This window comes from Bos indicus, chromosome 2 (genome assembly GCF_029378745.1).
Source record: "Bos indicus isolate NIAB-ARS_2022 breed Sahiwal x Tharparkar chromosome 2, NIAB-ARS_B.indTharparkar_mat_pri_1.0, whole genome shotgun sequence".
NCBI classification, from domain to species: domain Eukaryota; kingdom Metazoa; phylum Chordata; class Mammalia; order Artiodactyla; family Bovidae; genus Bos; species Bos indicus.
Genome location: NC_091761.1, coordinates 106,222,442 through 106,250,223, shown reverse-complemented (window position 1 = coordinate 106,250,223; position 27,782 = coordinate 106,222,442). Strand labels below are relative to the sequence as shown.

Sequence of the window (27,782 nt, the reverse complement as noted above, 5' to 3'; positions counted from 1 at the left end):
TCCTTCATCCCTCCTTTTTTTTTTTGGACTCCCAGTCCAGAAACCAAGTGAATTCTCATGTAAGATAGAAAGATTTTCTTTATTAATGACCCCAACCGTATTTCTTTAGATACAGGAGTTTTGAACTCAAATACTTAGAGAAAACAAGTTAAGATTGCATTATCCTGCAACTCATTACCAGTAACATATTGCAAAGCAAAACAGCTTGGAAAAGAAGGGGCAGGAAAGGGGAGTGAGGGAGGGAAGATAAAGAAAAGGAATTAAGTTGATCAAGTGGAATTCTTTTTTTTCTTTTAATTCTTGGGAACCATGAAGTCCTTGCAAGCACAGCTCGTTTTTGCAGATTATTTTCCAAACGTGTACAAAATGGAACCAAAACGGAGAATCCCTTAAGAACCTGAAGAGGTGCAACATTAAAAGCTACGATTATCCAGTAGCAAGTGTTCCAGCCTTCAGTTGCCAGCCGCTTCCTCTTCCTGTTCCCAAGAGTTAGCGGGATGAAAACGTCTTCCCCCTTCAAAAGCAGAGATTAAGTGTGAAGGTTAGTTTCTGCTCACCTTCCCATCCACCCCATGGCTCTGCACTAGAGATGGGGTCAATGTTTCTCAAGCAGAGGTATTCGGGAACTCCAGGCAAGGGTTAAGGCCCAGCTTTCACAGAAACAACCCATCAGCTCTTTCTTCCTATTGAATACTTCAGGGTACCAAGTAATAAGCCCATGAGGACAGTAAATATACCAAGTTAGACAGGAGAATCACTTGCCCACAATTTCTGGATGGCCTAGATCTACCTGCCTTTTAGACTGGTCTCAACCCTCTTCTGAGTAAAAGAATTTGGGGTCCTCCTAACACAGCTTATACTTTTTCAGCCTAGCAGACAGCAGTTCCTTAAATCTTTCCTCATGGGGCCAGTGTGTCAGAAGCAACCCTCCAAACTTTCCAAGTTTAAGCGTGTTTTGTGTTGTCATACGGTGACTACACTCAGTCACAAAACACTTGCCTCGCTTAAGGCTCCTGAGCTGGTGTGTCCTGTCCTACCCAGCATTCTAAAAAGGCCAACTTTGGGAATGGTTCCCAAAGATGGAGGGTACCTATCTGGCACGGAAGCCTGGTTGGAAGCTAGAGCAGAGGACTACGGGAACTAAGATTTTCCTCTCTGGAATGTCTTACCCTACCACAGATGAAGCTAAAATATTTGTTATCCATTCCCCAAATAGAAAGCTCAATTCTGGCAGAGCTCTGTGGGGTGCTGATGGCTGGCTTCTGATCACAGAAGGGTTGCCACCCTCCTTCATGCTGGTCCAGGTTCTAAGAACCCAGAGCAGAAGAGGGGTCCTGGCTTCTCCTGCTTAGCTTTGGGAACTCAATCTGGTTTTCAGGGTTCTTTACCTCCTGCTTCTCCTTTCTGGGACTCACCTCTGCCAAAGAGGGGTCACAGGATGGAAAAAGGAAAAGCTGCTCTCCCTAAGTTCCAGGAAGGAAGTTTATGGACGACTGGCTCGTTTCAAGGACTCATCTTTTCTTAGTCCCCCATCAGGACAGGGAGTTGTTCCTGCCTTCCACTGCACCTGCTTTGCAGTAACTCCACACTCCAAGGCTGCCGAGCTGTGTGACGGAACCAGGGGAGAAGCCCTGTGGGGAGACACTGAGTAGTGGCTGCCTGGTGGGCGCTTCTCCTCAACGGACAGGCAGTTACAGGGCTGAAGGCGACAGAAGTTCCTGACTATTTATGACGCCCAGCCCCCCCGTTTGGTGGGCGACAGGCTGGCGGGTCAGGCTGCCTTCTGCTGTATTGGCTGCTGGCTCACCTCCTAGCCTCTACTGAACGGGGCCCTGAAAGTGGCACAAAATTGGCTGCCTCACATTCAGGGTCACCAAAATGGTGTGAGTGAGAGAAGCAAGCAGGGAAAGGAAAGGGAAACTTGTCAACTCCATGATGGAGGTACGAGTCTGCAGGGCAGCAAGAGCACGTGCCCCCCAGGACACACCTTCCCTGCCTCCCCACCTTTCGAGTTCTGCCCATTTTAGGCTGTGCCACAAAGCTGAATAGTAGAAGGAACGATGCTGCCACTGTGTTGCCATGGCACGTGGGCACTTCTCTCTAAGCAGAGGATCCAGCTGTGGACTGAACACTCTGCTGGCTCTGGGCAGTGGGAAGAGCTATTCTAGAGAAAGGTCTTTGGTATCAATTTCCTAGTGAGACAGGCAGCCTCTCAAGTATAGAAGGCAGGGATGACTTACACTGCTCTGTATAAATGTCTGATGCTTCTGAGATTAAAAGCATTCTGCCCAGGCACCCGAGAGTCAGACCCTCTCTCATCTTGTTAAATGGCAGCAAAAACTAGCTTGGTAGAAGGGGCCAAGGGAAGGAGCTGGAAGGCCTAGGCACAACATACCTATAGAAGGTTATCCCAAGAGTGTGGGGTGCTGGAAATGGCTGTGTGGGTTGTGGGGAGGCTTAGTTCACCTCAAGATGTTTAATTCAATGGGAACAAGTGATAGGAGACCAGCACCCATTACTCTACTTGGAGAACAGGATGGCCTAAACCTTACCAGAGGGGATCCCAAGGTTTGGCATCTGACACAGACCCAAACCCCCAGGCCCTCGACCATGCTGCTCTACTGCGGACAGTGTCTTGCACCCTTTAGGGATCTCCTCATCATCTCTATCTCAGATAAAGTTGACCTCCTCTTTAGGCAAAATTCCTGCCAAGACTCGGACCAGGAAAAAGAATGCTTTGGAATAGTTCCAGGCCTATTTATGCAACTAAATGTCCTCAAGCAGATTATTCCATTTCTACAAGACATCATCAAGACAGTTAAGATAGGCTTCTCAACTCAGACCCAAAGAAAACAGTTCATCTTGGTAAAAAGGTCTGTGTTTCTTTCTAGCAGCCACTCTCCTCGATCACAGAGATGTGGAAACAAGGAGGCCCATTCAGATGTGAAAACCTGTTTGTCCCATCTTTAGTCTGCCAGGCAGCTATAGGCGCCCCACTGCCCATCTCATCTGCAGCCACTGCCCAGACACCTGGGTCACCAACACCCATGACCTCCTTGGTAAGCTTAGGAGAGGAAGGCAGTCCTGTTGCAGGATGGTTCTACTCACGTGATTGTTTTCATTTCCTTTTTCTCGGCATCTGGGCGTGCACGGTTCAGCACCTTGAGGAAGTCGGATGTTTTTGCCCGCATACGTGTGTGAATATAGGCCTGGAGGCAAACACAATGGATACTGAAGCAGAGTCACGTTCCAGAAAGACAGCTTTGCTCTAAGTAGCGGAAATTATCAGAAAGGTCTGGGAACATCCACCCTGGGGTTGACATAGGGCTGTGCAAGGAAGCATATATTCACCTCTCTACTATGGAGTGAGAGAGATGGAAAAAGGCCATGATTCAAAGCGTCTAGAACCATCTCTGTAGAGTTCCTAGCAACAGCCTGGACCAGAGAGGACTTTATGCCATGAGCTCTGGCGGAGAGGACGGCCCGGAGCACCGGTGCTGTGGCTGCTCTCACTCACCTTCGAGCACTTGATGTGGTAGTGCAGGTAGTCCCGGAACGTGTGGATCAGGTTGATGGTGTTGTCTCGAGCACTGGCGTTGGTGTGGCGAGGGAACAGCACTGGGTGGGGGCACAGACAGGGTGTCAAGGTCTAATTACACCAATGCCAAAGGGTGGAAAGACCAGCAGCCTACCGGCAGCTCCCATCTGGCCCTGCTTTGGGACCGTCACTTGTTTCATTAGGGTTTTCTGCCAGGGAGTGCAAATGGAGGAGACCATGGCCGAAAACCAGGGCTCCCTCGGCAAAGGGCTTGGTCCTGGCATTCATTCCGGGTCTGGATTCTTCGGCTGTGCACTGCAAAGTCTACTAGCTCCTGCTTCTCAGAAGTCCCTCTAGAAAATGACACAACTGGCTACCTGGGTAGACTCTGGAGCAATGGGGATTAGAGAACAAAGCCTGCCTGTTGTAGGCCCTTGGTGCTGAAGCAGAGTAAGCGTTCAGAGAAACTAGATCCAGAGAGGATCATGTAGTCTGTGGTGAATACCAAACAGGAAGGGAAAGAACCTGAGCACTCCTGAGGAGGAATGGCAAGATGAGTTGCTTTGGCTGGGGGCTGAGAAAAGCCCCTGCCACTGCCTGGCCCCATGAAGTCCTGAGCAGTCAGTCACTCAGCTTCACACCTGGGCAGACCTGCACGCCTCTCCCTCTGGCTCCTGGGAATCCCCTCTATCTTCTGCATCTACCCTACTCAGTGATCTCAGCATCAGCAAAGTCCTTGAGTATCAGGTTTTGTTGAAACGAAATGAAATGCCTCCTAAGAAAGGGTGGGACCACTGTGTGTCAACTTGCTCTCAAGAGAAAAGAGCGCCAGGCCAGGAGATAACTATACTGCAGAGGTCCTGAGATGCTAATGACTGTAAGTTCACCATCAGTTTATGTACCACAAAGAGAGACATTGCTAATTAAACTGTAACAGGCTGTCCCAACCTCAGAGAGAGTAACGTGCCCTCCCCCCAAAAAAACATGTAGACTAGACTTAAGGAAACCTGGTTAATCAACCCGCTTATTTCCAATAAACTGATGCATCTTCAGCACTCTGGTGACTTAAAGAACTTCAGAAAAGGGGACATTTTAGTGTTGTCAGGGTCAGTGTGTGTATGAGCTGCGATTCTAAACTGTCAGCTGTTATCAATGAACCAGATCACTAGGCTGAAGCAAACTGTGAGAGGGGTGGATATGAATCTTTCCAGAGGGAAAGTGGGTAACTGAATCTCGGCTAGAGCTCTGGTCTAATGAGCAAAAAAACCCAACAGGCGCCAAAGGACAGAGAACCCCAACCAGCTGCTACGCAGTGCTTAAGTGGCCCTAACCCCTCCTACTTCACACCAGGCTACCCTTTTTTTTTTTTCCTGAGGATTTAGATAAAACAGGGAAAAAAGGAAAATGACTACTGTATAAAAATAAAAATAGCACATGACTTATATTAGTGCCCCATGACATGCCTCCTATAGTCATGGCACCGGCAACAGGAACACTCTGGCACACCTGCTTTTGCCACTCAGCCCCATTTCAACTGCAGTATGAACCCACCAAGGTATGCAAATGCAGCAACCCTGCCCAGCTCACCGAAGGTAATGTAGCCAATGTTGTCACCCACGGCGGCATCGGTATCTTTCAGCTCTAAGGGAGGTTCCCTGTGGCTGAAGAGGACCTGTGGGGCTGTGTGGCTGGCTCTGCGTCCTTCTTTGAACTCCTGCCAGGAAGAAGCAAAAAGCAACCAGAAGAGAATCTGGTGTGAGACGAACAGCAAGAACAGCAACCTATGCTCTGGGGTTTGCCCTGTGGATGTGACCTCTGAGCCCTCTGACTGGCAGAGGCTAAAAATAAATGACACCTAATGTGAAATACTGGTCTTCCCTGGTAGCTCAGCTGGTAAAGAATCCACCTGCAATGCAGGTGGATTCGATTCCAGGCTCGGGAAGATCCCCTGGAGAAGGGATAGGCTACCCACTCCAGTACTCTTGGGCTTCCCTGGTGGCTCAGATGGTAAAGAATCCACCTGCAATGCAGGAGACCTGGGTTCAGTCCCTGGGTTGGGAAGATTCCCCTGGAGGAGGGCATGGCAACCCACTCCAGTATTCTTGCCTGGAGAATCCCCATGGACAGAGGAGCCCGGTGGGCTACAGTCCATGGGGTCGCAGAGGGTCAGACATGACTGAGCGACTCAGCACAGCACAACGTGAAATATTACCAGTGTTGGCTGCCATCAGCGCACTTCAGATTCAAAGAGGAGAGATCACAAAGTACTTAACAAGTCCGATCTTCAAAGAGCAGAGAAAAGCACTGTTAATCCTCTTCTTTTGTTTTGGAAAAATATGCATGATAAAATTACTTCTGAGGCTAAATAGACAACAAATTGCAAAGCACTGAGAGAACCAGATTACGTTCAGGATAAGGATGACAGTTTATTAGTTTCTTTTGATTTAATATGAAAGGAGGTTGTATTTTTCAGGAAATTTGATTAAGATATCAAGTGGAGCTCAAGTAAGAGCTCACCCTTGACAAAATGTATCCACCCTCAGCAAACTACAGAAAAATGCCTAAGGATGTCAAAACCAAGCCATTCTTCCCTGTCCTAACCCCCATGTCTCAAGCTTTCCCAATCCATACATTCCTGTATAAACAGGTAAGTGATACGAGGCATCCCCGTTTCAACTCAGATCCGTAATAACAGGACTGGACTTTTCAGCAATGCCAGTAAAACCTAGGGTTTAAACTCTCTGAAGGACAGAAGGATGGAATCAAAAGTTTTCCAAGGTCCCTGAGTTTTCTGAGAGTACTGAGAGCAAGTTATACAGCCCTTTAGTCTACAACGTTCTTTCTACTGCTGCCCAGATATAACGCTCTCTCCAACAGCCTGGGCACAGCTAGTTGCTCTCCTGTGGGGGTTCCCATGGCTTTTCTGCAAACCTCTACTGTGATATTTCACTATTCATGAATGCATCTGGCTTCCCTACCAGGTTTTAAGCTCCTCAAGTCAAGGATTCTTTTATTCATCTCTGTATCTAGTCCTCTGCCCTTAAAAGAGACTGTCTAGCACAAGAATGAGAAAGAAAGTACCACTTCTCTAGCTGACAGTGTCAGCACACTGTATGAGAAGGAGCAGGGACTGCACTTCACCCACAGCAGGAGGATACACACTGACGGGCAAGCCCTCAGCAGCAGATGTGTGAAGGAAGGATACTACCTGAGGAGGTCTAATGCCCAGTCGGGGAGCTCGTCTGTTTCACCCCCTGCCTCCTGAACTCCTTGTGTAGCTTCCAAAGGTTGGTGGGAAATAACATCACTGGGTTAGGTGGGCTCCCCTCTGAACTTTGATCCCCAAAGGAAAATATCTGAAGAGGGAGGGAAGGATTCAAGATAATTCAAAACGAAAATCCTTAAAGCAAAGCTGCTGAAATTGCCCTCCTCTAGAAAATCTTTCATTCTGCAACTGGGTTGGGACCTTCTCTAACTTCTATCAGTTTCTCTCTTTTAGCCCCCGGCGGGGAGAACAGATAAAAACTGCCTGCCAGCACTTTCTTGTTTCTTAAGTTTCTTAAACGCTCCAGTTCACTGGTACATGTGGCGTTCACAACCAGACAGAGTATCTGTAAACCCGTGGTGACTTGGCAGCATTTCTCAGTTTTGTACATGAAGAGTGATACATTTCGGAGTTGGTTAACAATGTCCTGACTCGGGGCTGTAATTCAGGCAATCTCCTGCCTTTGTTTCTCCTTGGTTTTTCTCTCTTACACAACACTTAAAAGCCAGTAAACCCACCAACCCAGCAGCTTTTTGCCTTAGAGTCTTTGTTACTTATGTATCAGCAATACTGCCTCTTTTTTCTTCCTTTTTCTCTCTTTGGGGCATCACAATATCATTTCTTTCTTCCATCACAGCATAACTGACCACAGAAGCTCAGAATAAACCCAAATATATACAGAAATTAAGTATATGATAAAGGCAGCATCTTAAACCAGTAGTGTAGCTGCCACTGGGACAGGCAGTAGTCACTTAGAAAAAAAGATGGCTCCACTTTTCATATCATGCACCAAGAGAAACTACACATAAGTAGTAAGATTTACACATAAAATATGAAAGTATAAAAACACAAGGAAAATAATGCAGGTAGATTTCTTTACAACCTTTCAGTAGGGAAGGTGTTTCTAACTATGACTCAAAATCTAGAAGCCATAGAGGTTGATCAATTTCACTACATGAAAATAAAGTTCTACATGAGGGAAAACCAAACAACAAAAACAACCCAAGAAGTCTAATGACTAACTGGAAAAAAAGAAGTCTAATGACTAACTGGAAAAAAAAAATCTGCAACTCTTATCACAGAAAAAGGGCCAGTCTCCCAAGTACATGAAGAAACTGAGAAGATCAATAACCCAATAGAAAAATGGGTAGGGGCCATCAAGAGACATCTCACAAGAAAAGACAAAAAAAAATTAGCCTTCAGCATTAAAAACAAAAAGTTTGACCTTGTTCATAAGAGAAAGCAGACACCATTTTTAACCTGTCAGACTGGTAGAAATCCAAAAGTTCAACACCACTTTGGGAAAATGGACACTCATGCACTGGAGGTGGGAGGGAAATGGCATAACCTCTGTGGAGAAGGGGTTGGCAATGCTACTAAAATTATTCACTTTGCCTCAGGGTCCTCAGTTCAGGAAAATATCCCACAGGTATAATCCCACATGTATACAGGCAGCAAGGATCCTCAAAATGACATCTTCACTACTGCCTACGAGGAAAATTGCGTTTGTCTTGCCCCTGAACATATAGTAACCAGTGGCTTCCACTTAATTTCTCTTACCTACTGAACTAACTTAAAGATCTAGTAATATAAACAATTTTAGTTCACCAATCTCCGAAAGGGTAACTATTGCTTTTCACGTAATGAGTGAAACGATAACATCTACCAGGTTTTCTCTGATGCTCACAGCTCATATGCCTTCAAAGCCGAGCACTAGCATATCCATAAGAGTGGGGAATGGCCCCTCCCTGTCTTTTTCCAAATGACAGCAATAAGCATCCCTCCAAGTCAGCCTGCCAAATGATAAGGGAGGGATGGCATCCTGACTAGGCTGGAGGTGCATGTCGGCATGGGAAACGAGGACCCACAGCAGGCAGACAAGTGACCACGACCAGCCTCCCCGGTCACAGCATTCTAGGCTAGGCATCCACCATCCTCCTTTTTCCCAGAAATTTAAAATAACTAGGCCTAGGACAGTGCTTGATTTATTTTGGAGGGGAAAACCAGCAAAATAAGTCCACATTACTAAGGTCATTTCAAGTTAAATTACCACTGCCTCTGAGTCTAGAGCGGGAGGAAGGGCAGACGGCTTCCTGGGCATTGCCTTTCCACATGAGGCCAGGCCTGTCACTCACTGGAGACACTGCCGGTACAAAAATGCAGATGTTCTTTTCCCTTTTAGACAAGTGTCCCACCACATGGACTCTGAGGGAGAGTGTTCAAGTTCACATGCAAAAAAGAATACTCAAAATTCTTCTAAGGAACAAATCTCCAGTACACTCTCCAAGACAAGATCTGTTTAAAGTATAAAAATAAGTTAAGATGTTGTCTGGAATAAAATGGAAGAAGACTGGTAAAAAAACCAGCCAAATCTAAATATATACTTCATAGGTTTTAAAATTAGGTTGTCAGTCTGGATTTAGCCCAATTTCTGAGCTACTGCATTTAATTCCCCTGTCAATTCTGCATAAAAACACATGAAATGCCTGTCTGAGGTTTACATTTAGGACCTAAGACATACATATGTCTTAGGTATGTGCACAACCATACACTTTTGAAAGCTTAGTACTCTCAAATGCTGTGTCAATATTCCAATTTTTCTGCATGGGGACTAAAAAAATTAGTTTCTGATTAAATTAGCTTAACACAAAAAGCCACTACAGATGGTCAAATGGAGAATATCCGTTTTGAAGATTTCCCTAGCCACTCAGAATGCCTACACATAAAGTATTCTCACTATATTAAGCACAATTATTTTTCAACTCAACCTGGCAAAAGAGGTTCTGTCCTGGAATTCTTAAATTTCATTACCCTGCCAAAGAACAGAATGAACAAAGTTGTGTTTTGTTTTTTTTTTTTAAATTTAACTTCTGTACTAGACTTTGAATGCTGAGCTGTCTCATAAGAAACCAGCCAGGATACTTCACCAGTGAGAGCTCATGTCCTAAAGCCAGCAACTGGTTAGCAGACAGCATGACAAAGCCACAGTGGTTGTACTGTGTCAGACCCGAGTCCAACCACACCAGAAATCCAATTACAAAATGTTCTGCTAACCCCCACTACTCTTCTAGCGGATGAGCTGCTTCTGAGGGTGCTCCGTGGGGACCTCAGCCAAACTCAGGCCCATTCTCTTCACTGCCAGTTTGACAACTCTACACTATTAATGCATTACCTACCACCTAAGAATTTTCTCTCGACTCCATTCTGAAAAGACTTTAGGACTAATAAGCCAAGCCAACAGACCTTGCTAGAAGCTTTAAGAAAACTTAAGCGGGCAGGAAATAGGACCAAGCTTTAAATCAAAGACCCCATGGCAGGAAGCATGCTTCATATTCAGTCATTTTGTTACTATGTGCTATGCTTAGTTGCTTAGTCATGTCTGATTCTTTGTGACTCCTGTTCTGTAGCCCACCAGGCTCCTCTGTCCATGGGGATTCTCCAGTCAAGAATACTAGAGTGGGCTGCCACTCCAGGGGATCCTCTTTCAGGGGATCTTCCCAACTCAGGGATTGAACCCAGGTCTCCCACACTGCAGGCAGATTCGTTACTGTCTGAACCAACTCTAGTTCAGTCCTGCAAAAGGGCTAAAACCACTAAGGAAAAAAAAAAAACCAGTGAGTTTGATGGGGGACTGTTTAACTAAATCAAGTTTCAACATCAATAGGGCTGCCAGTTCTTATCTTTTTAAAAAAATATTGACTTATTTATTATTTAGCTGTGCTGGGTCTTAGTTGTGGCATGTGGGATCTAGCTCCCTAACCAGGGATCGAACCTGGGCCCCCTTGCATTGAGAGTGAGTAATCTTAGCCACTGCACCACAAGGGAAGTCTCTTTGATGCCAAGGTGTAAGTCACTAGGCCATGGTCCCCCTACTCTCTGCCCCAAGATGTCTGCTCCATACCTGCATGAACACCTTTCCAATGACCACATCGTCGTCATCCTTAAACACTGTGCTGAAGACTACTGTGACTCTGTCTTTTTTTGACTCAACATACCTGAGGGGAACAAAACTCACGAGTAAGTACAGAATCAGAACAGGGTTTTGCCAAGAACTTGATCTACAAGTGAAGCAGGAGGGTAAAGCCATCATAAACCTTTTAATTCATAATACAAGGTGTGCTAGTGAGACTGAATAATTATGGCCACGAAATCAGTAGAATAAACGCAAACTTTACATGAGGCAAGAGATGAAAAGCACCCAAAGTGGACGTTATCAACTTGTCTATATGGTATGGAGCCCAGAGTTAGTTGATTCTCAGAAGCCCACTTTAAAAAATATTTCTTAGAACCTATAGTTACCCTCTGCCTCCTGATTACTTAGCTAAATTACAGAAGGGGACTCAAAATGTTAGTGCCTTAAAGAAGTGCTAGATTCTCTTTTTATCTTTTTCCAACTTTCTGTAGATAAGGAGAAGTGGCCTTCTCCTTCGCCACACCATCTACATCCTGGGTTAAAGAATTTTATGAGAAAGACACTTTGGGGGGCTTCACACAATATAGTCTAAGGTCTGACTTAGCTGAATATCTTTTGGTAAGCACATGTGACAGCCACAACCAAGTTTTAGGACCAAATTCTCTCTATACTCACATGGTCTCATCATCCCTATAATGGATAACTGCCCTGTTCTCTCCTTCCTTGCCCTCTTCTTGGAACTGGAAGTATTTCTCAAAGACAGAGGCAAAACAGTTTCGTTTCAACATGCCAGCCTGATGCACGATGGAATCCTTGGATGCAGGCAGATTTTCAAGGTCGTATAGCAAAGAGACATTGTATCCTGGAGGAGGGGAAAAAACACCCAGTAGGTATATTTAAAAAAAAAAAAGCTTTTTGGGTTCAAATGGCATTTTATTTTGTCTCAGTGTCCATACTTTTAACCTAAGGAGAATGCAATCCACTCCCATCTTCCTCAAAGGGCAAATGAAGTGAAATAAAAACCTTAATTCTTATAAAATTACTGTAAATACATATAGCTAATTAACAGATACCATGCAAAAATCTAAATCAGTATCAAAGATGACTGATTACAAATAAGGAATGGGAGGAAGTCATAATCCTGGAACTTTTAGAAATTTAATGTTCCAGACACAATCGTGAAAGCAGGCTGAATATGCTAACAACCTATTAATGAGTTTCATATTTTTCTCTGACGGTTTATCATGCCAAGTGCCAACATGGTGAGCAGCTTGGTTGCTTTTTGATAAAAAAATATACCTGCCTGCATGCCACTATAAGCCCTGGGAATGGAAATATGGCAAAAACCCAAAACGGAAAAAAAATCTGAATACACCTCAAAAGATTTATTTGTGTACACTGTAAAATTTTCCAAGTGTTTTAAAACATTTTACTTCATTTAATCGCCATATAAGTTGTATGCAATAGGCCAGATATAGTTTTTCTCACTTTAGAGGGAAAAAAAGGTTCAAAGAAGCCAAGTGCCTAGGATGCTTTATTATGTAATTGAATGACTTATACCTGCCCAAAAACCTGTAAATGATTTTGCAAAAATATCTGCCCATCACTGAGGATCATTTCATATTCTAAACAGATGATGGGAATAATTGTACCAGGAACTGTATAGACTACACATTTCTGAGTTTCTTAGACCTTTATACTTTGTTACCATTTAGTATTTTTCCAAGAGCATTCCTGAGGTCTGTTTTGTTGGATCTATCCTCACTGAGAGCATCAACTGGCTATCTAAATCTCTGTTCTAGACAGGGTTTAGCACATTCTTGGCACTCCAGTATTAAATAATATCAATCAGCCTTCCATTTTGGGTACCTGAAAACCAGATAAACAAATGGACCACAAGATTAGATTAAAAAAAAAGAAGAAGAAAATATTTAAAGCTGGGGTTTGTTAGTTTTAAGAAGCCAAATAAAACAAACTAAATAAAACTATAACTGAAGCCAGACTTCAGTATGGCTTCCAATATGATGAAGAAAACACGATGTGAAGAAAAGTAAAATCTAGTATGGCCAGCCGAGTTTTCCAAACTTGTCTAGATAAACCCATAGGAAAAATCCAGGTCACACTCTGCTTGTTCTGATAGATTTTAGGATCTGAGTGGTGACAAGCACAGCCAAGGGTTCCTTTATGCTTTTTCTGCTCTAGTTATTTTTCTTTCTGAAATTCCCCGATTCTTCTTAGAGCCTACACTGTTATTTATCTTTTGGCTTTTATTTCTGAGATATGTTTGTACCATCAATTTGGGGAATAATAAATTTCAGTATTCTTTATGGAGTACAAAGTTCTCATAGACAAACACTCCAAGTAACAAGTTACATTGGAAGGCACTTTTCTTTATTAGATACTTTGTTTCCAAAACAGCAGATAAGAGTCAAGGGAAGGTATTCTAATGAGCAGATGAGGTGCCTTTTTTTTAAAGTAACCACTGTTAAAAAGAGACAGATACACTTTCCTTTTTAGAAAGATTTAAGTCAAGGTACCAGTCATAGGATCTGAGTAATAAATATTACATTCAAGCAGTCTTACAACTTGGTCCTCACTATGGGGTCTGGCTATAGATGCCTCAGAATTCGAAACTACTACTTAATCATAGGGATAAAAATACTGTTCAGTTTTTTTCCTCTTTAAGCTTCCTTTAAAGCTGTGTAACATAGCTCTTCTAACCAAGGAGGCACAGATCACTGATTAGAAGAATGGATTACAGGGGCTGAAATTTCTATTTGAAAATGTGAAAATAGCTGTGAATATTCCTCTTCCTTCTCCAAATGTGCAGTGTACAAAGTTGTTACTGGGGGCTGGGAGGGAGAATCAATATTGGCTTAATCTTCTCAAAAGCCATGTTAATCACTACGGGCAAACAAAGGTGGCCCTCTGGCTGAAACATTAACAAAGAGTCATTAGATCTTACCCAATAAATGTTACAAACAGCATCCATCAACTCTCTGTGTGACTACACCAATAACGTGTATCCATTACTGGACAACGCAAAGCCCCTTAAAAGCTATGTTTATGGAGACAGCTGAAGTGGGACCTGAACTCATGCAGAAATACTCATAAATAAGTAACATTTAAACAAAATCCGTTGGCTAAAAAAGGCATGGCACAAACAGGACGAATCTCTTTCCAAGTCATTCCACAGCCATTCACATTACTACATACCTGATTCTGGATTTACCAAGTAACTTCCGTACACCCTCTTTAATAACTAGAAAATAGAAAAACAAGTATGTTATACAAATACATATCAACAAGTATGTTAATTCAAAGACCATGAGAATTTCATTATTTTCAAAGGACTGTGCATGCCAAGTTTTTCCTAAGCCAGCATTCTTCCTAACTTTCAAAAGGCGAATGGGAAATAGGATACAGGGAGCCAAGAAGATTTATCTGAGTTATCAAACAAATTACTCACAGAACTTCGATTAACTCCAAAAGGTTAGCACTTGGTCACCCCCTTTATATGGTCTGTTCTCCTCCAGATCTTATATTGCACATAATTACCCTTTTTTTCCTCCAAGGGAGTAAAAGAATGCCGAACTAAAGTGAGAATTGATCATGTTAGTTATCAACCAAATATAGGCCAAACCACTAACTCAGGTGAATGAAACAGTAAAACCAGAACTGTCAGGAACTGATTCTGGTTAGCCCGCTTATCTTGAATGCTTTAAAAAGCAATGGATAATTCAATCTTAGCCAGTTATTTATACTGTGGGGGTCCACAGAAGGGTGTACTCTCTAAATGTTTTTTTCTCAAAACCAATCCTTACAGCTGGCTATTTTCCAGCTTTTTTGGAGTAAATGATAAAACAAGAGTCCCTTTTACACCTTCTTATTTTTTCTCTGCCGGCGTGATTGCTCTTCCTGGTAGGAACTGCTCTGAGGCTGACATGGTTTAAGAATCAGTCTTTTTATTTGGGAAGGAACAGTTCTGACTTAAATGTTATTGACACATTAAGCAGGAGAAAGGCAGTTATTTGGAGAGAGAGAAAAATTAAAGTCACTAGAATTCAATAACCTCTTGGTATTTAATAGTCTTTATTATGTTTTAGAGGCAAGACACAGACAGGTCTTATTATTTGTCTCATTAAAATCTTGAACTTAGGGAGAGAAGGAGTCAGCATTATTCCACAGGAAGGCAGAATTGAGGCCAATATATCAATACTAACCCCCAGTCGTATAACAGGCTGTGGGATTTTGTCTCTATGCATCCAATTTTTAACGGTGTCACCACAAATATACTAATAACGACCCTCTTGTATTTTCTGGAATACCAAAAAAAGAGGTACTCAAATCTAAGATAAGTTACCAAGTTAAAAGTGAACAAGAGCACAAACTTGCTTTAATTTTAAGAGTGGTGTGTGTGTTTTGAAGAATCTCACTAGCCAGAGAAAAGCACTAAGAACACAGGCAGTACTAGAGTGGAGGCCCATTTAAGCAGGGCCACGTCTGGTCCGCTCCTGTCATCTCAGAGCCCAGCTCCAGCATCTGGGGACTCAGATAACAGATTGAGCAAACGTCAATGCTTTTCTTCTAATCTTATTTTCAGTGTTCTCTCCAGGTTTTTAAACACATACGATATACAAACCAGGAGCAAACCATTTATTTCATGTCCCATTTTAAAGAATTATCATATAGTACATTCTTTCTCCTCATTCTTAAATATTTTTTAGTACTCCACATATTTATTTAACCATTATCCTACAGCTGGAAGAAAGTCTCAACATGTAAAACCTGGACAGCAGGGTGGACTTCACAGCATGAATCAGTGATCACACTTGTTTATGTAAAGGCAAAGAGTAAGGAATGCCACATGTAGTTCCTATGTGGTGACACACACCCACTGTGAGGTACCTCTTACAGAAGAGGAGCTGAAGGGAGAGGTTCAAGGTCATAGAATCTACTGGTGGCACAGAGATTTGACTTCAGGTGTCCCATATACCACTTCTCCTAAATCATTTCAGGGCAAAAAAAGTAGCACCCATGTCCCATTAGTAATTTTAACTATCTGCAATTCTGTACTATGTGTACTTGGAGGAAGGGAAAATCAGATGTGGGAGAAACCATAGCTCCTAGTTTAGGTTCCAAGTTATTCAGTTTAAGCCCAAGATACTAAGTTAATATTCTGAGATCTAAGCGGTTCTTAGAACCAAAATTATACCAGGTTCAACTCCTCTGCTCCCTCCTCTTGGCAAAACCAGCCAACGCTTCCTAGTTCACGTCACTTGCACTTTTAACTGATTCACTTTGTGCCCCCTCTTCCAACCTGACACCAGGAAATCAGACCTTCCCACCTGGCAGCTGAGCTTTCTGCTTTGAAAAAAGGCCTGTGACAAAGTAACAAGCTTCCTGTGGTTATCACACGCTGGTTACTGTTTAACCAACGTAGGGAGCCATTTACCCTGCACTCTGCTGCAACACAGCCAATGTTACCTATTCCACCCACTTGAGTGGGCTGGTTCTCTGACCCTTGTGATAGCTACAAGAATAGCAATGTATTCTGGAGTTTCACTGTAAGGAAAGCAGACTGGAACAGAGATTTAAGAAATCTAGCTTAACACTTTCTCTCCCTCCCAAGGAGTGTTCTTACTGCACCGTCTTTAGAGAGGGGAAGGTCTAGGGGGAATAATCGCACAGGTTTTCAGTTATCTGTTCAAATGTTCAACATTTCAAAGAAATATTCTTTCTAGGTAGTTGTCTTCTACTTCATTAAAGCAGGGCCACCTTAACTGCCATTTATTTCCTCTTGATCTTCATCTGGTAAAGAGTCAGCCGGTCTCACTTACATTAGTAATCTTTCAAATGCGTTCAAAGACTTAAGTCTTTCTCCTGAGGCTCTTTCTTTTCAGGTAAAATAACCCTGAATGCAAATTCTCTAAACCATTCTTCTCTTGAACTTGAGGCAAAATCAGAGGTTTTAGCTGTTCCTTTGAACTTCCAGGGCAAACCAATTGCATATGAAGAAGTAAGGGAAGTGACCGTGTATGGCTCTTGGTATCTGGCTTGGTTAACATTAATTTTAGTTTTTAGTATCAAGATTTTGATCATATGCTTTTGTTAAACAGCTCTTTCATCACATGAATTTTAAATAAGTTAAAAGCTACTACTCTCAGTAGCATTGAAACATATACACTACTATATATAAAATAGACAGCCAATGGGAATTTGCTGTATGACTCAGGGAACACAAAATGGGGCTCTGCAACAACGCAGAAGGGTGGGAAGGGGTAGGGGGTGGGAGGGAGGTTCAAGAGGGGACATATGTATACCTACGGCTGATTCATGCTCAGGTATGGCAGAAACCAACACAATACTGTAATTATCATTCAATTAAAAATACATAAACTTAAAAAAAATAACAAACTACTATTACTCTCAATCAGAAAGAAAATAGAAATGGCTGTATCTTCATTTACCACATTAAGGAGAACCTACTCTGTTCAAACTAGAAGATACTTGAAAACTGATTCAGGAACTGAGTCATACTTCCTGCTTTGAGACCCAACCACAACGTGCACACACTGGTGTAATAACATTTTCTTTCTTCCATAAATGGCTCTCCCCAGAGCAAATACAGTTCAACAGGAACCAAATCTATTGAAAGAAGCCAGTGAATAAAGCATGGCCACCAAGAGTTTCTGAACACATGGACACCCTTTCTTATTTCCCCTAAGGTAGTCGTAAGGAACAAGAGATACAGAGGCCAGTTCTAAAGAGCATTAAATTAAAAAGTGTAAAGGGCAGATTTGTTCCTAAATTTCTAGAATGAGAAATTAAGCCTGTAAACTTGAAACAGACTAGAGGTTATATACCTGCTTCACAATGTAACAGAAATAGAACTGAATCCATCTCAGTCTTGCCATAGCTATTTTTGTATTGGTCAAGGAAAAGTATTCCTTGCTACATTTTTTGAGAACTAAATCTGTTTTTGTTTTCACTGGTTAGAGAACATCTTTATTTCTTCAGTGTAAAAAGCAGTCAAGCAGAGAACCAAAATCCGTTCTGAGAAACACCCTTCTTTACGACTAATGGAAATGAAGTCAAGAGCCCCTGGTTAGGTGAGCAAGCCATCCAGAGTGGCCAGTGCCAGCGTGGATGACTCAGTGCCGTGGATCTTCCACAAGTGGCAAATTGCCAGGAAAAGGTGAGGAGGAAACAAGACTCCCAAGGAAAAGTGATGTGGAACTTACCTCATCAGCACCATGTGCCTGAAGTTCCTTGTAGAATTTCAAAGAAATACTGACCATCACTTTTGTTTTATCTCCATTAGGATTTGAAATATGATAGAGGACTCCATCAAAATCTGCCAGGAGAGGCAAATAATCTTGCTTAACTTGGGAATAGGGAGTAACATCTCAAAGTGCCTGCCTACCTGTTGCAGGGCACAAGGAAGTCTCCCTTACAAGTAGGCATGTAAGTAAAATGACGTTCATTTAAAATCCATGTGGAAAATCAGTAGAAACACTGAGATCAGAATTATTGAGTACTCATCTCTTTTCTCTAAAACTACCAAGCTATTTTTACTTTAATCATCACTTTATGCTGAAAGAATTTAACAAACCTTTATTGCAATGTATTTGAAACATGTATAAAAATATAATATACAACGAACCCCTATTCTCATCATGGCTTCAACAATTAATCAACATATAGCCAACCTTGTTTTCACTTAGACACAGCCCTTCCCAATGATTTATTCTGAAGCAAATCCTACACATCACGTCACTTCACCTACAAATATTTCAGAATACATGTCTAAAAAAAAACATAACCCCAATTCCACTGTCATGCCTAAATTAAAAAAAAAATTAAATGTCCAGTCAAGCACTGAAATATTATCTCAAGAATTAAAAAAAAATTATTGTTGTCTTATTTGAATTAGGATTCACACAAGGCTCACACAGTGTTTTTGGCTAGCTCTTAAGTTCTTGAAACCTGGGGCTGAGTGTCATTACTTTAGGGAGCTCTGGCACTGCTAGTTAGCAGGAGGGGAAGGGGATGGTGCCTGGCCTCCAAGTCAGAGCTCTTCAGAGCTGCAAAAAGTTTTCCAAGATCACCTGGTCAAGCATTCCCATTTTATTAATAAACAGCGTGACCAACGGCCTCAAAGTTCACAGAGCAAGTGAGTAGTGTCAATACCCAATTCTTTCTAGGGAAAAGAAAGCAGTAACCTTTCTCTCTGACTTGTTGAACAAGTCTCGATTATATTTCTAATTCCCTACTCCTCTAAATGCTAGGCAAACTAAGACGATGACTAAAGATAATAACACAATATTTTCAAATTTAAAAAACCTTAGTTTGTACCACAAAATTAAACCCAAACGTCTAAGATATCAGCAGGCAACTTTATATAGCTCACTAAATCCATGAATAATGATCTAAAATAAAAGCCAGGAAAAAAAAAAAATCTGACAATCAAGATAGGAGCCCAAACGTCAAAAAAGCTTATTTTAGGAACAATTTTCTTTTCTATTTTTTATGTTGTGCCTTCTCTTAATAGGTGAGATAAAGGATACTTACCTGCAAATGTTACTTCTACAGCTTCTGGTTTGTTTCTGCAAAATGAAATAAAAGTCCTTTAGTTAGCTAACTATATTACTGGGACTTCCCTGGTGGTCCAGTGGTTAAGACTCCATGCTTCCAATGCAGGGGGCACAGGTTCAAACCTTGGTCAGGGAACTAAGATCCTGAGTGCTGTGCAACACAGCCAAGAAAAGGGTAACGACATTGCTGCCTGCCTTCAGGGAGACTTGCAAAAGGCTCCTGAGCTTTAGTTAAGATCAGACAACCTTGATCCAGGTACACAATTCATTTTTTTATGCACCTGAATCTCTGCTTACTAATGGTGGAAGACTGAGGAAGGACAGATAAAAGCTTGTTTTGCAGCTCGAATCTCTGCTATGGTTGGTGCTCATCTTCAATTCTTAACTCCTTAAGACCATGATAGACACATTTGTATATAGACCCACAAAATGCCCTCTTTTGCTTGCACTCTCAGCAGGAAAACTGCTAAACAGAGAGCAGAACGGTTTAAATTTACGTAAAGTGAAAGGATGAGTTCAGGCCACAGAATGATGCAGTCCTATTCCATTTCAAAGACAATCTGTAAGTCTTTCTACACTGTGTTTCCCTCTCCCTTTCATCACCTAAGTACTCACACCATTCTCCTTTGTGAAGCCCTCTTTGGTTCTCCTCTAGTTTTGTTTTTTTTTGAGGGGGAGGTGGGGGGAGGTGGTTGTTTTTAAATTTCAGTGTTGCACTTTCATACAAAGTATAGCACAAAGTAACAGAGCAAAATCACTGAGAACAGTCAAGACACCTGTTTTCCAACTTTAGCCTTTTCAAGATCATGTTTTCAGACAAATTAATGCCTGCATCCCTTCATTTTCTCACCTACTCATCTTTAAAATGCGAGAACACAAATGATCCTACCTACTTTACACAACTGCTAAAGATAAAACAAGAGAACAGACACGGAAGAACTTTTCCTGGGAGGCACTGACGGTCTACGACTTTCAATGTGATTCCCAGCTGAGCCTGGTACATGGACTTCTGTTTGATAAATGCTGCTGAGTTATTAACCCAGAAAGCATGACATATATCCAGTTAAAAACACTAATGGTCAATTAACCTCCAGTGAAAAGCTACTTCAAATGCTTTCCTCACTTCTCCTCAAAACCCAATGGTAGGAAACCAATGAAGACTCCATAGTTTTATTAGCTAACACCCTGTAACTCAAATGATTCCACTTTGTTTTATGGGCCAGCAGACACGATATACACACTTTCACATTTATTCTTGCCTAACTTGCTCAAGACCTCACCATCAAATGTGTATCTCTTTTACTATCTCCGCTCCCTCATCTGCAGAAGGAACCAAGACTGAGCTGCCCTCCAGAGTTGCTGGGAAATAACGGAATAAATAACATGGTTTATGACTGTTAAAACACTGCTGCAAAGCTAAACCATACCTCTCAAGGAAACTGGCTTCTATTAAACATATGTTAGCCCCATTGTAAAATCAACCTATACAAATCACATACTGAGTTCCACCCTGCTTCTTCAAAGCCATCCATACGTGACTTAGGAAAAGTACTTTGGGTGTCTGAGAATCGAAGCATCAAGTGCGTTTATGGACAAGCAGTGAGTTCAGGATATGATGAAAAGAACTAGATAAAAATTTAATGGACAAGCAGTGAGTTCAGGATACGATGGAAAGAACTGGATAAAAATTAAAAGTTGTTTCTGATTTTTCATTTGTAACTGTAGTTTGGTGACTAAGGCGAGGAATGACCAACCACCATTTCTCACTTCTAGAAAAAACAACAGCAAAGGAAGAAGTAGAAACATTAATCTATGGCTCATTTGAACGAAACATTAAGAGGCTGCACAACGGGAGGAAGCACTGAAACACACTTTCCTGAGGAAGGCTGGCTGTGCCAAAGAGGCAGGGTGGAGGCTTATAAAAGCCCATGTTGTATCACTTAGGAGGAGGCTGGTTTTTTTTTTAACCTTTAGGCTTTAAGTCGGCCACAGAAGGACTGAGTTCCTCACTTTCTCACTTCATCAACTGACCAAAAAAAGATCAACTGTAGATAAAAAACCTTAGGGTTCCAACATTTTGACTCTGAAATTTTGCATTTCTCTAGGTCATAAAGTTCCCTGAGCACTGATCCCCTCTGGGAGAAGTTGCTAAGATCTATACCAAGTGGTTTGCTGCCTGACTTGGGAATATTTGTCAAATCATTGTCATTAATATTTTAGTTTGCTATTTATGGCTGCACAGAGGTTGCAGAGAAGACAGGCAGGCTGTTGAGGAGAGCACTGGGCTGAAGGAGTCCTCCTGAGAAGTCACTTAGGGGTTAGGCTTCTGTCTAACTCTGTCCCCAACAAGGGGACTGCGCTGAGTGGGAAATATACCATGACAGGGCCATGGCTCAAGTCCAAGACCAAGTGTTTTGTGGTTTAAAAATCACGGAGCTATTGGGGAATAAAGGGCTTCCCTGGTGGCTCAGCTAGTAAAGCATCTGCCTGCAATGCAGGAGACCACATGTAGCACAGGAGACTGGTGTTTGATTCCTGTGTCTGGAAGATCCCCTCAAGTAGGAAATGGCAACTCACTCCAGTATTCTTGCCTGGAAAATCCCATGGACAGAAGAGCCTGTACGTTACAGTCCGTGGAGTCGCAAGAGTCAGACATGACTTAGCGACTAAACCACAAGCAACCACAGACAGGAATAAGATTGGTCTGGGAGCAAGTGTACTCTTAACTGGCCAAAAGAATGTTAGTCACTCAGTCGTGTCTGACTCTTTGGGACCCCATGGAATGTAGCCCATTAGACTCCTCTGTCTGTTGAATTCTCCAGGCAAGAATACTGGAGTGGGTTGCCATGCCCTTCTCCAGGGGATCTTCCCAACCCAGGCATCGAACCTGGGTCTCCTGGATTGGAGGCAGATTCTTTACTATCTGAGCTACCACAGAAGCCCCTAGGCCAAAAGGGCAAATAGTTGTCTCAGGCAGTGAGAGTAAATTAATCACAGAAAAAGCATGTCTTTCAGAGCTGACTCTCTACCTCAGGTTCTGCCGCTTACTGTAGCCACAGCAATGATACTCATCGGCAAGTCAAAGGTTCCTTTTCTAGAAAATGGAGATTAAAAGCCTCTACCACACAAAGCTGCTGTGAGGACTGAGAAGCTATATACATGGCAGTTTCCCAACAAAGGTCTTATGACTCAGCTGAGATAACGATCCCACAGCCCTTAGGGCAGCCCAGTGGCAGATCTCCAGGCTAGACCACTCACCCAGATGTGACATACCATAACAAGGTCAGGAATCACCAGGGAAGGGTGCCTACACAATGCTGAATCCATCTACTCCCTCAGTAACTCCCAAGAGCCCCAGTTTTGTCAATTGTAAATCACAGCTGCTATCTGTAACCCAGGCACATTCTGAAATGGAAGGAAACCATGTCAAACAATCGGGAATTGGTCAGCAAAACAAGGAGAAACAGAACCATATTAGTGTCAGACTGCTGCAATATCTGGAATCCTACAGTAAGCCAGGTGGCTAAGTCCTCAGGGTTACTGACAGGACAGCACAAGACACTAAAATATACTCAATTCATTCAGATGGGTTTCAAGAGCCATTCTTAAATTCCTTCAGAAAAAATTTCTTCCTCTCCTTTTTCTAAAGAAGTTTGTAAAATGTCACTAAAGAACTCCTGGCAACTGTTATTATCCAATCCTCTTTTCTCATTAAGGATTTTGGAGTTTTTACTCCTGAACACATCCAGTTCCTTGTTGTGCATTTATGTCCCTCTTCTAGTTACTGTTTCTATGAGCTGAATTAAGAGGAATTATTGAATTCTGCTCATTATCTCATCATAAAGTTTTTGATTAATCTCCTTTAAGTCCTCTCTAAGGCTCCCATCATCCTTTTTGAGCAAAGCCTACAAAAATGGATCATATTAGGTAAGAGGTGGTCCTACTCTCTTAAGGCATGTCTCAAAACAACAGGGTCTAAAAGCTGATTCACACAATGTCAGAAGAAGGATAAACTCCTAAAAAAACTAAGAACCATTCTATTTGGCTTCATCAAAAGTGTACTAAGCTGACTATACTACACAGTAAGAATTCTGGGGAAACAAAGATGATAGAACCATAGACCCTGCCACCAAGAGTCGCAGGTTTGGTACACACAAAAGGAACACAGTGCTGGGCCTCATGCCCAGAGTAGTTCCAAGGCAGCCAGAGTGGGTAGCAGTGTGTGACTACAGTGACCGGTAAAAAGACCAACCAGATCATCTCAGCAAGTCAGCCACTACATCCAGTTTCTTCTAAATGCTTAAACAATGTCCTAATTCCAAATCACTTCTCAGCAGTCTGTCTCCCTGAGGACATATGCAGCATATTTGGGAATGAGAAGGTATCAGCAAGATTTAATTTATTCCTCGCTCAAATTTCTCCTCCCACAGTCCTCGCCCACCCCAACTGGCACGGCTTGCCTACTGAGCTTCACTCCCCCTCACAGAAGCACAGCTCCCCACAATATGCACAGCTGTGGCAAGGAGCCAGTACGCACTTAAAATCAACAGCAATTCGCATCTGACAGCATTTCCTCAATTTTGCACTCCAGACTAGAGTGAAGTTGACAAGCCTAGCTTTGGAGGCTATAAAGGTTCTTGGTGTGTATACAGTAACAAAAGAATTAAATTAAATTGCCAGAGTACTTTTTTAATTGGGAGCCTAAGTAAGAATTCCTAAATGCTTGGGAAAAAAAAACCCAAAAAAGTGTTGACAAGACCTGCACATGAGGTTATCTGCAGTGTTGTGCACAGCTTCTTAATCAGTGACAGTCTCTCAGTTTGGAGGCTGTTGAGAAAACAAGTTACCAATAATTATCATTTTGTGGGGATACAGGAATCATTTCAATAAGCCACCTTCCCATGAGTGTGGTGGGAAAAAAAAGAAGTAATTTGCCTGGAATGGCTCTCAGGCTTTGTCAAAACTGCCTCCAAGTTAAAAGGTTTTCATGACCAAATATATTCTTAAGCAATTTATGACAGAACTGCTTTACTTGAAGGAAATATAGACTTTTCGAAGGATGTCACAGGCAAGAAGACACAGCAAGATAATCTGAGAGGCATCATTTTTTTTTCTTTCTTGTTTCACATTGTACAACCCCCTTCAGTGCTCACAGCCCACAAGTAAGGAGGCTGGGCAATGGTTCGAGGCTGCAATTTACTCTGGCATGGGTACACTATGAGAGGCCCACAGAGGAGGACCTGCCATAAATTCATTACCATGCTCCAAGAGGCATCACTTAAAATAAGATCAACTTCAAAAGGAAAATTACTGTGTTCTGAAACATATACCGCAAAACTATTTTTAAGACTACTTCATGTTCACGTTTCCAGTAGCTGCAACAGGGCTGTCCAAGGGGACTTTCTGCAATAATGGAAATGTCCTACATCTGGCTGCCCACATTTGGCTGCTTCTAACCACGTGTGGCAACTGAGTCCCAGAACTGTGGCTAGTGTGACTGGGGAGCTTTATTATTTTAATTCACTTTTTTATTTCAACCTGACTAGCCACACGTAGTTAACTGCCTATTACCAGGCATTGTGGAGCTGGAGGTTTCACTCTGGGGAAGGCTGCACAGAACCTCATTTCCCCAACTGGGAAAAGCAGGGCGGAGCTGACCTCTCCCAGCAGGTTCCCACAATGGCCAAGCCTTTCCAATCTCAAAGGTTTCTCCTTAGAGCTACTGCCTTTCTTTAATCTTTCTCTGATCTCCACCCCAAAATGTGTCCCCCCTTAGGTCCTCTGTAATGCTGCCATACTCTTAGAAAGGTCCCCCTTTCCTGTTCCTGTTTGGGGCTGAGCACTGAGAGAACCCTGTAAATGTTCATGATTATCACACTAGTTATTATTCTCTAAAAGTTCTGGCTAGGCATGCACCTTGATAAGTAGTTAACTACTTGATAAATACTTAAATGCTTTACTGCTGCCTCACCTTACTAGTATGCCTAGAAACTTCTAGGCTTCTTCTAGGTGTTTCATTTGCAATCCCAGGAAAACCCTACCTGTTAGGTTAAATATCATGGTCTCTTTTCAAGGTGATTTTCAGCAGAGTATGTTCTGAGTCAACTAACTTAAAGTCACATCTCAACTGGAAGACAGGCCAGAAAAAAAAAAACAAAATTTGCTGCCATGCCCTAAGATTCAACATTGTTACAACATATACTTTGTAAAAAAAAAAAAAAAAAGTGGAGAAGTTCTAAATTATGCCTTCCAGACTTGTGTGACTACTTACTCCCAGCTGAAATAGTTAGGAGCTCTTTTTAAGAGTAATGTTCTAAAAGGAAAAGAGCTGAAGCTATGAATAATGGGCTACATTTCAGAGTCACAAGTTATTAATAAACAAGCAGATGTGAATGTACTCCTACACTACAAGGCAGGCTTCCACTTGAAATGCACAGGATTTATCTTGTAGATCAGCTTATAACCACCCAGGTCTCATTTTTCGCTAGTCTAAACTTGAGAATTCACTTGAGATAAGCTGTGAAAATGCAGAAGTTCATTTAACTTCCTCCTATGTGCTACACTGCTCAAAAAAGTACACAGCAATCACCCAAAATAAGCCACTAAGCTGATTCGCTTGAACATTTAAAATGCAAAGGAACTGGTAAGTGAGGCGGAAGACAAGAAGCAAGTCAGCCTAAAATACAAGCAACTGCAGCCCCTGGCAGGAAACAGTCACTACTGCTCACTGTGTTACTTCAAGGAAAGCTGTGCTTTGTACTACAGATAAAACCCGTGGCCTTATAAAAGAGATAGGAGACAATATATTCAGTTTAAGAGGCAGGTAGTAAGTATTTTTTTTTAATGCCTCCAAGCCACAAGTTCATTATGTCCACTTAGAAATTCCCTCTACCAATCTTCTCCCATCGGTGGCCTTCCAAGCACTTACTTTATTATTAGTTCCCAGTTCACCAGAAACGGTTTGCACTATTTCCTCAACTGTGTAACCAAGATGTGAAGTTCCCATCCTCACACATGGGGAAATGAGGCAAAGGGACTAGCCACAAGCCATCAAAAATTAGAAGTTAAAACCGATTCTTTGGTTCATGTATTAAATTTTATATTAGAAAAGCAAAGCAGCTTTGGGGGAGGAGGTCGTCTTCTATTGATTCTTGTGTCTGACTCCAAAGGCTGCCTTAGAAACATGTCCTAAAGCCCACTTTTAAAAAGGCCAATGGTTAACAAACAGGTCTTATCTGAGAACTTTATTATAGACTCTGGAGGCTTTTAAGTGCGTATCTGGGCCGGAATGACTACAGAAGAAATCACAGACCCAGGGTACGGTACAAAGATTTAAAAGATAACCAGAGGACAGTGAGTGGGGAAAAAAGAATCAGGACCTCAGAAGAGCGGTAAGAAAGGAGTGTGGATATGGGGGACCTATTAACTTTGCTCGAGAAATGTAACAAAATGATCAGTAGGGTTCAGGGAAGTAAAACTAGAGAGATCAACGGGTTTTCCGGCAGCAAGGCAGAACCTGCCTTCAGTCTTCTGCTCCTTTAGACGAGAAGATGGGGGTGGGGAGCGAGAAGACGGGTGGTGAATCTGGGCCTGGCACCTTCTTTCTTCCTCCAGTGCTGGGAATTCCTGAAAACTCCTTCCAACCGAATCCCAAATAGGCTTTCTTTGGGTTCTGAACAATGACGGGGAATACAGAGGGAAGTGGTCCCCAGCTCGCTCCAGAGGGCAATGGGATCCTCCAGCGGAGAGTTCCGGCTCCCCTCACGTCCCACAGGTCTCCTGACCTTTGGCACACGCACTCCTGTCCACTCACTGCTTCCGCATCCCTCCTCTGAGCCTCTCCCCACGCATCTCTGCCCTTCACCCCACCGCGCCCAATCACCTCCCGCGTCTAACCCCGCCGGGGCAGTCCCCACACCCGCCCAGGTCTCCCACCTCCCTCCTCTGGGTCTGGAGGACTGAACGACCATTAGGGGTCAACTCGGCCTCCCCCGCCACCCACCGGCCCCAGGCGCGCGCTCACCCGGCGGCCGCGTTCTCGAACTTGAGCGCGAGCGTCTCCTCGATGATGCGGTTGTTCACCTCCAGCAGGATCATGGCGGCGGCTGCCCCGGACAGGGGAAGGAGAAACAAGGGCGGGTGAGGGTGGGTAAGGGAGGAAAGGACAGAGGGAGCGGCCCTGCTGCCCCTTGAGGAGGGGGGCTGGGTGGGGTAGGAGGTTAGGGAAGAAGGGGAAAGGGACCGGGGTGGGAGAAGGGGAAAACCTGCGCGCTGCCCGCGCACGCACTGACTGTGGAGACACCCCTCACCCGACCGACCTGGCCCCTGAAGCCTGAACCCGCCTGCCGAGCCGCCGCCGCCGCCGCCGCCGCCGCTGCCGCCTCACCGACAAGCCTGGTCCCCGCCCAGCCCCCGGCTCTAGCCGGCCACTTCCGCTCTCACACCCACTTCCGCTCGCCGCCCGGACGC

General features: G+C 43.1%; 1 protein-coding gene and 1 non-coding gene across 2 annotated transcripts; both read right to left on the bottom strand.

Moving 5' to 3' along the window:
- Positions 1 to 60: 60 nt before the first annotated feature.
- Positions 61 to 27,782, bottom strand: ARPC2 (actin related protein 2/3 complex subunit 2). Its single transcript, XM_019976490.2, has 11 exons — positions 27,632 to 27,782; positions 27,337 to 27,418; positions 19,291 to 19,325; positions 17,961 to 18,073; positions 13,933 to 13,978; positions 11,392 to 11,578; positions 10,705 to 10,798; positions 5,126 to 5,252; positions 3,518 to 3,618; positions 3,109 to 3,209; positions 61 to 514 (listed from the first exon to the last, which is right to left on the bottom strand). Exons 2-11 carry the CDS (start codon positions 27,408 to 27,410, stop codon positions 490 to 492), a joined length of 903 nt encoding a protein of 300 aa, XP_019832049.1. The 5' UTR covers positions 27,411 to 27,418; positions 27,632 to 27,782; the 3' UTR covers positions 61 to 489.
- On the bottom strand, positions 24,440 to 24,576 carry LOC139179144 (small nucleolar RNA SNORA42/SNORA80 family). Its single transcript, XR_011563576.1, has one exon. It is a non-coding gene; the product is annotated as a small nucleolar RNA SNORA42/SNORA80 family (small nucleolar RNA).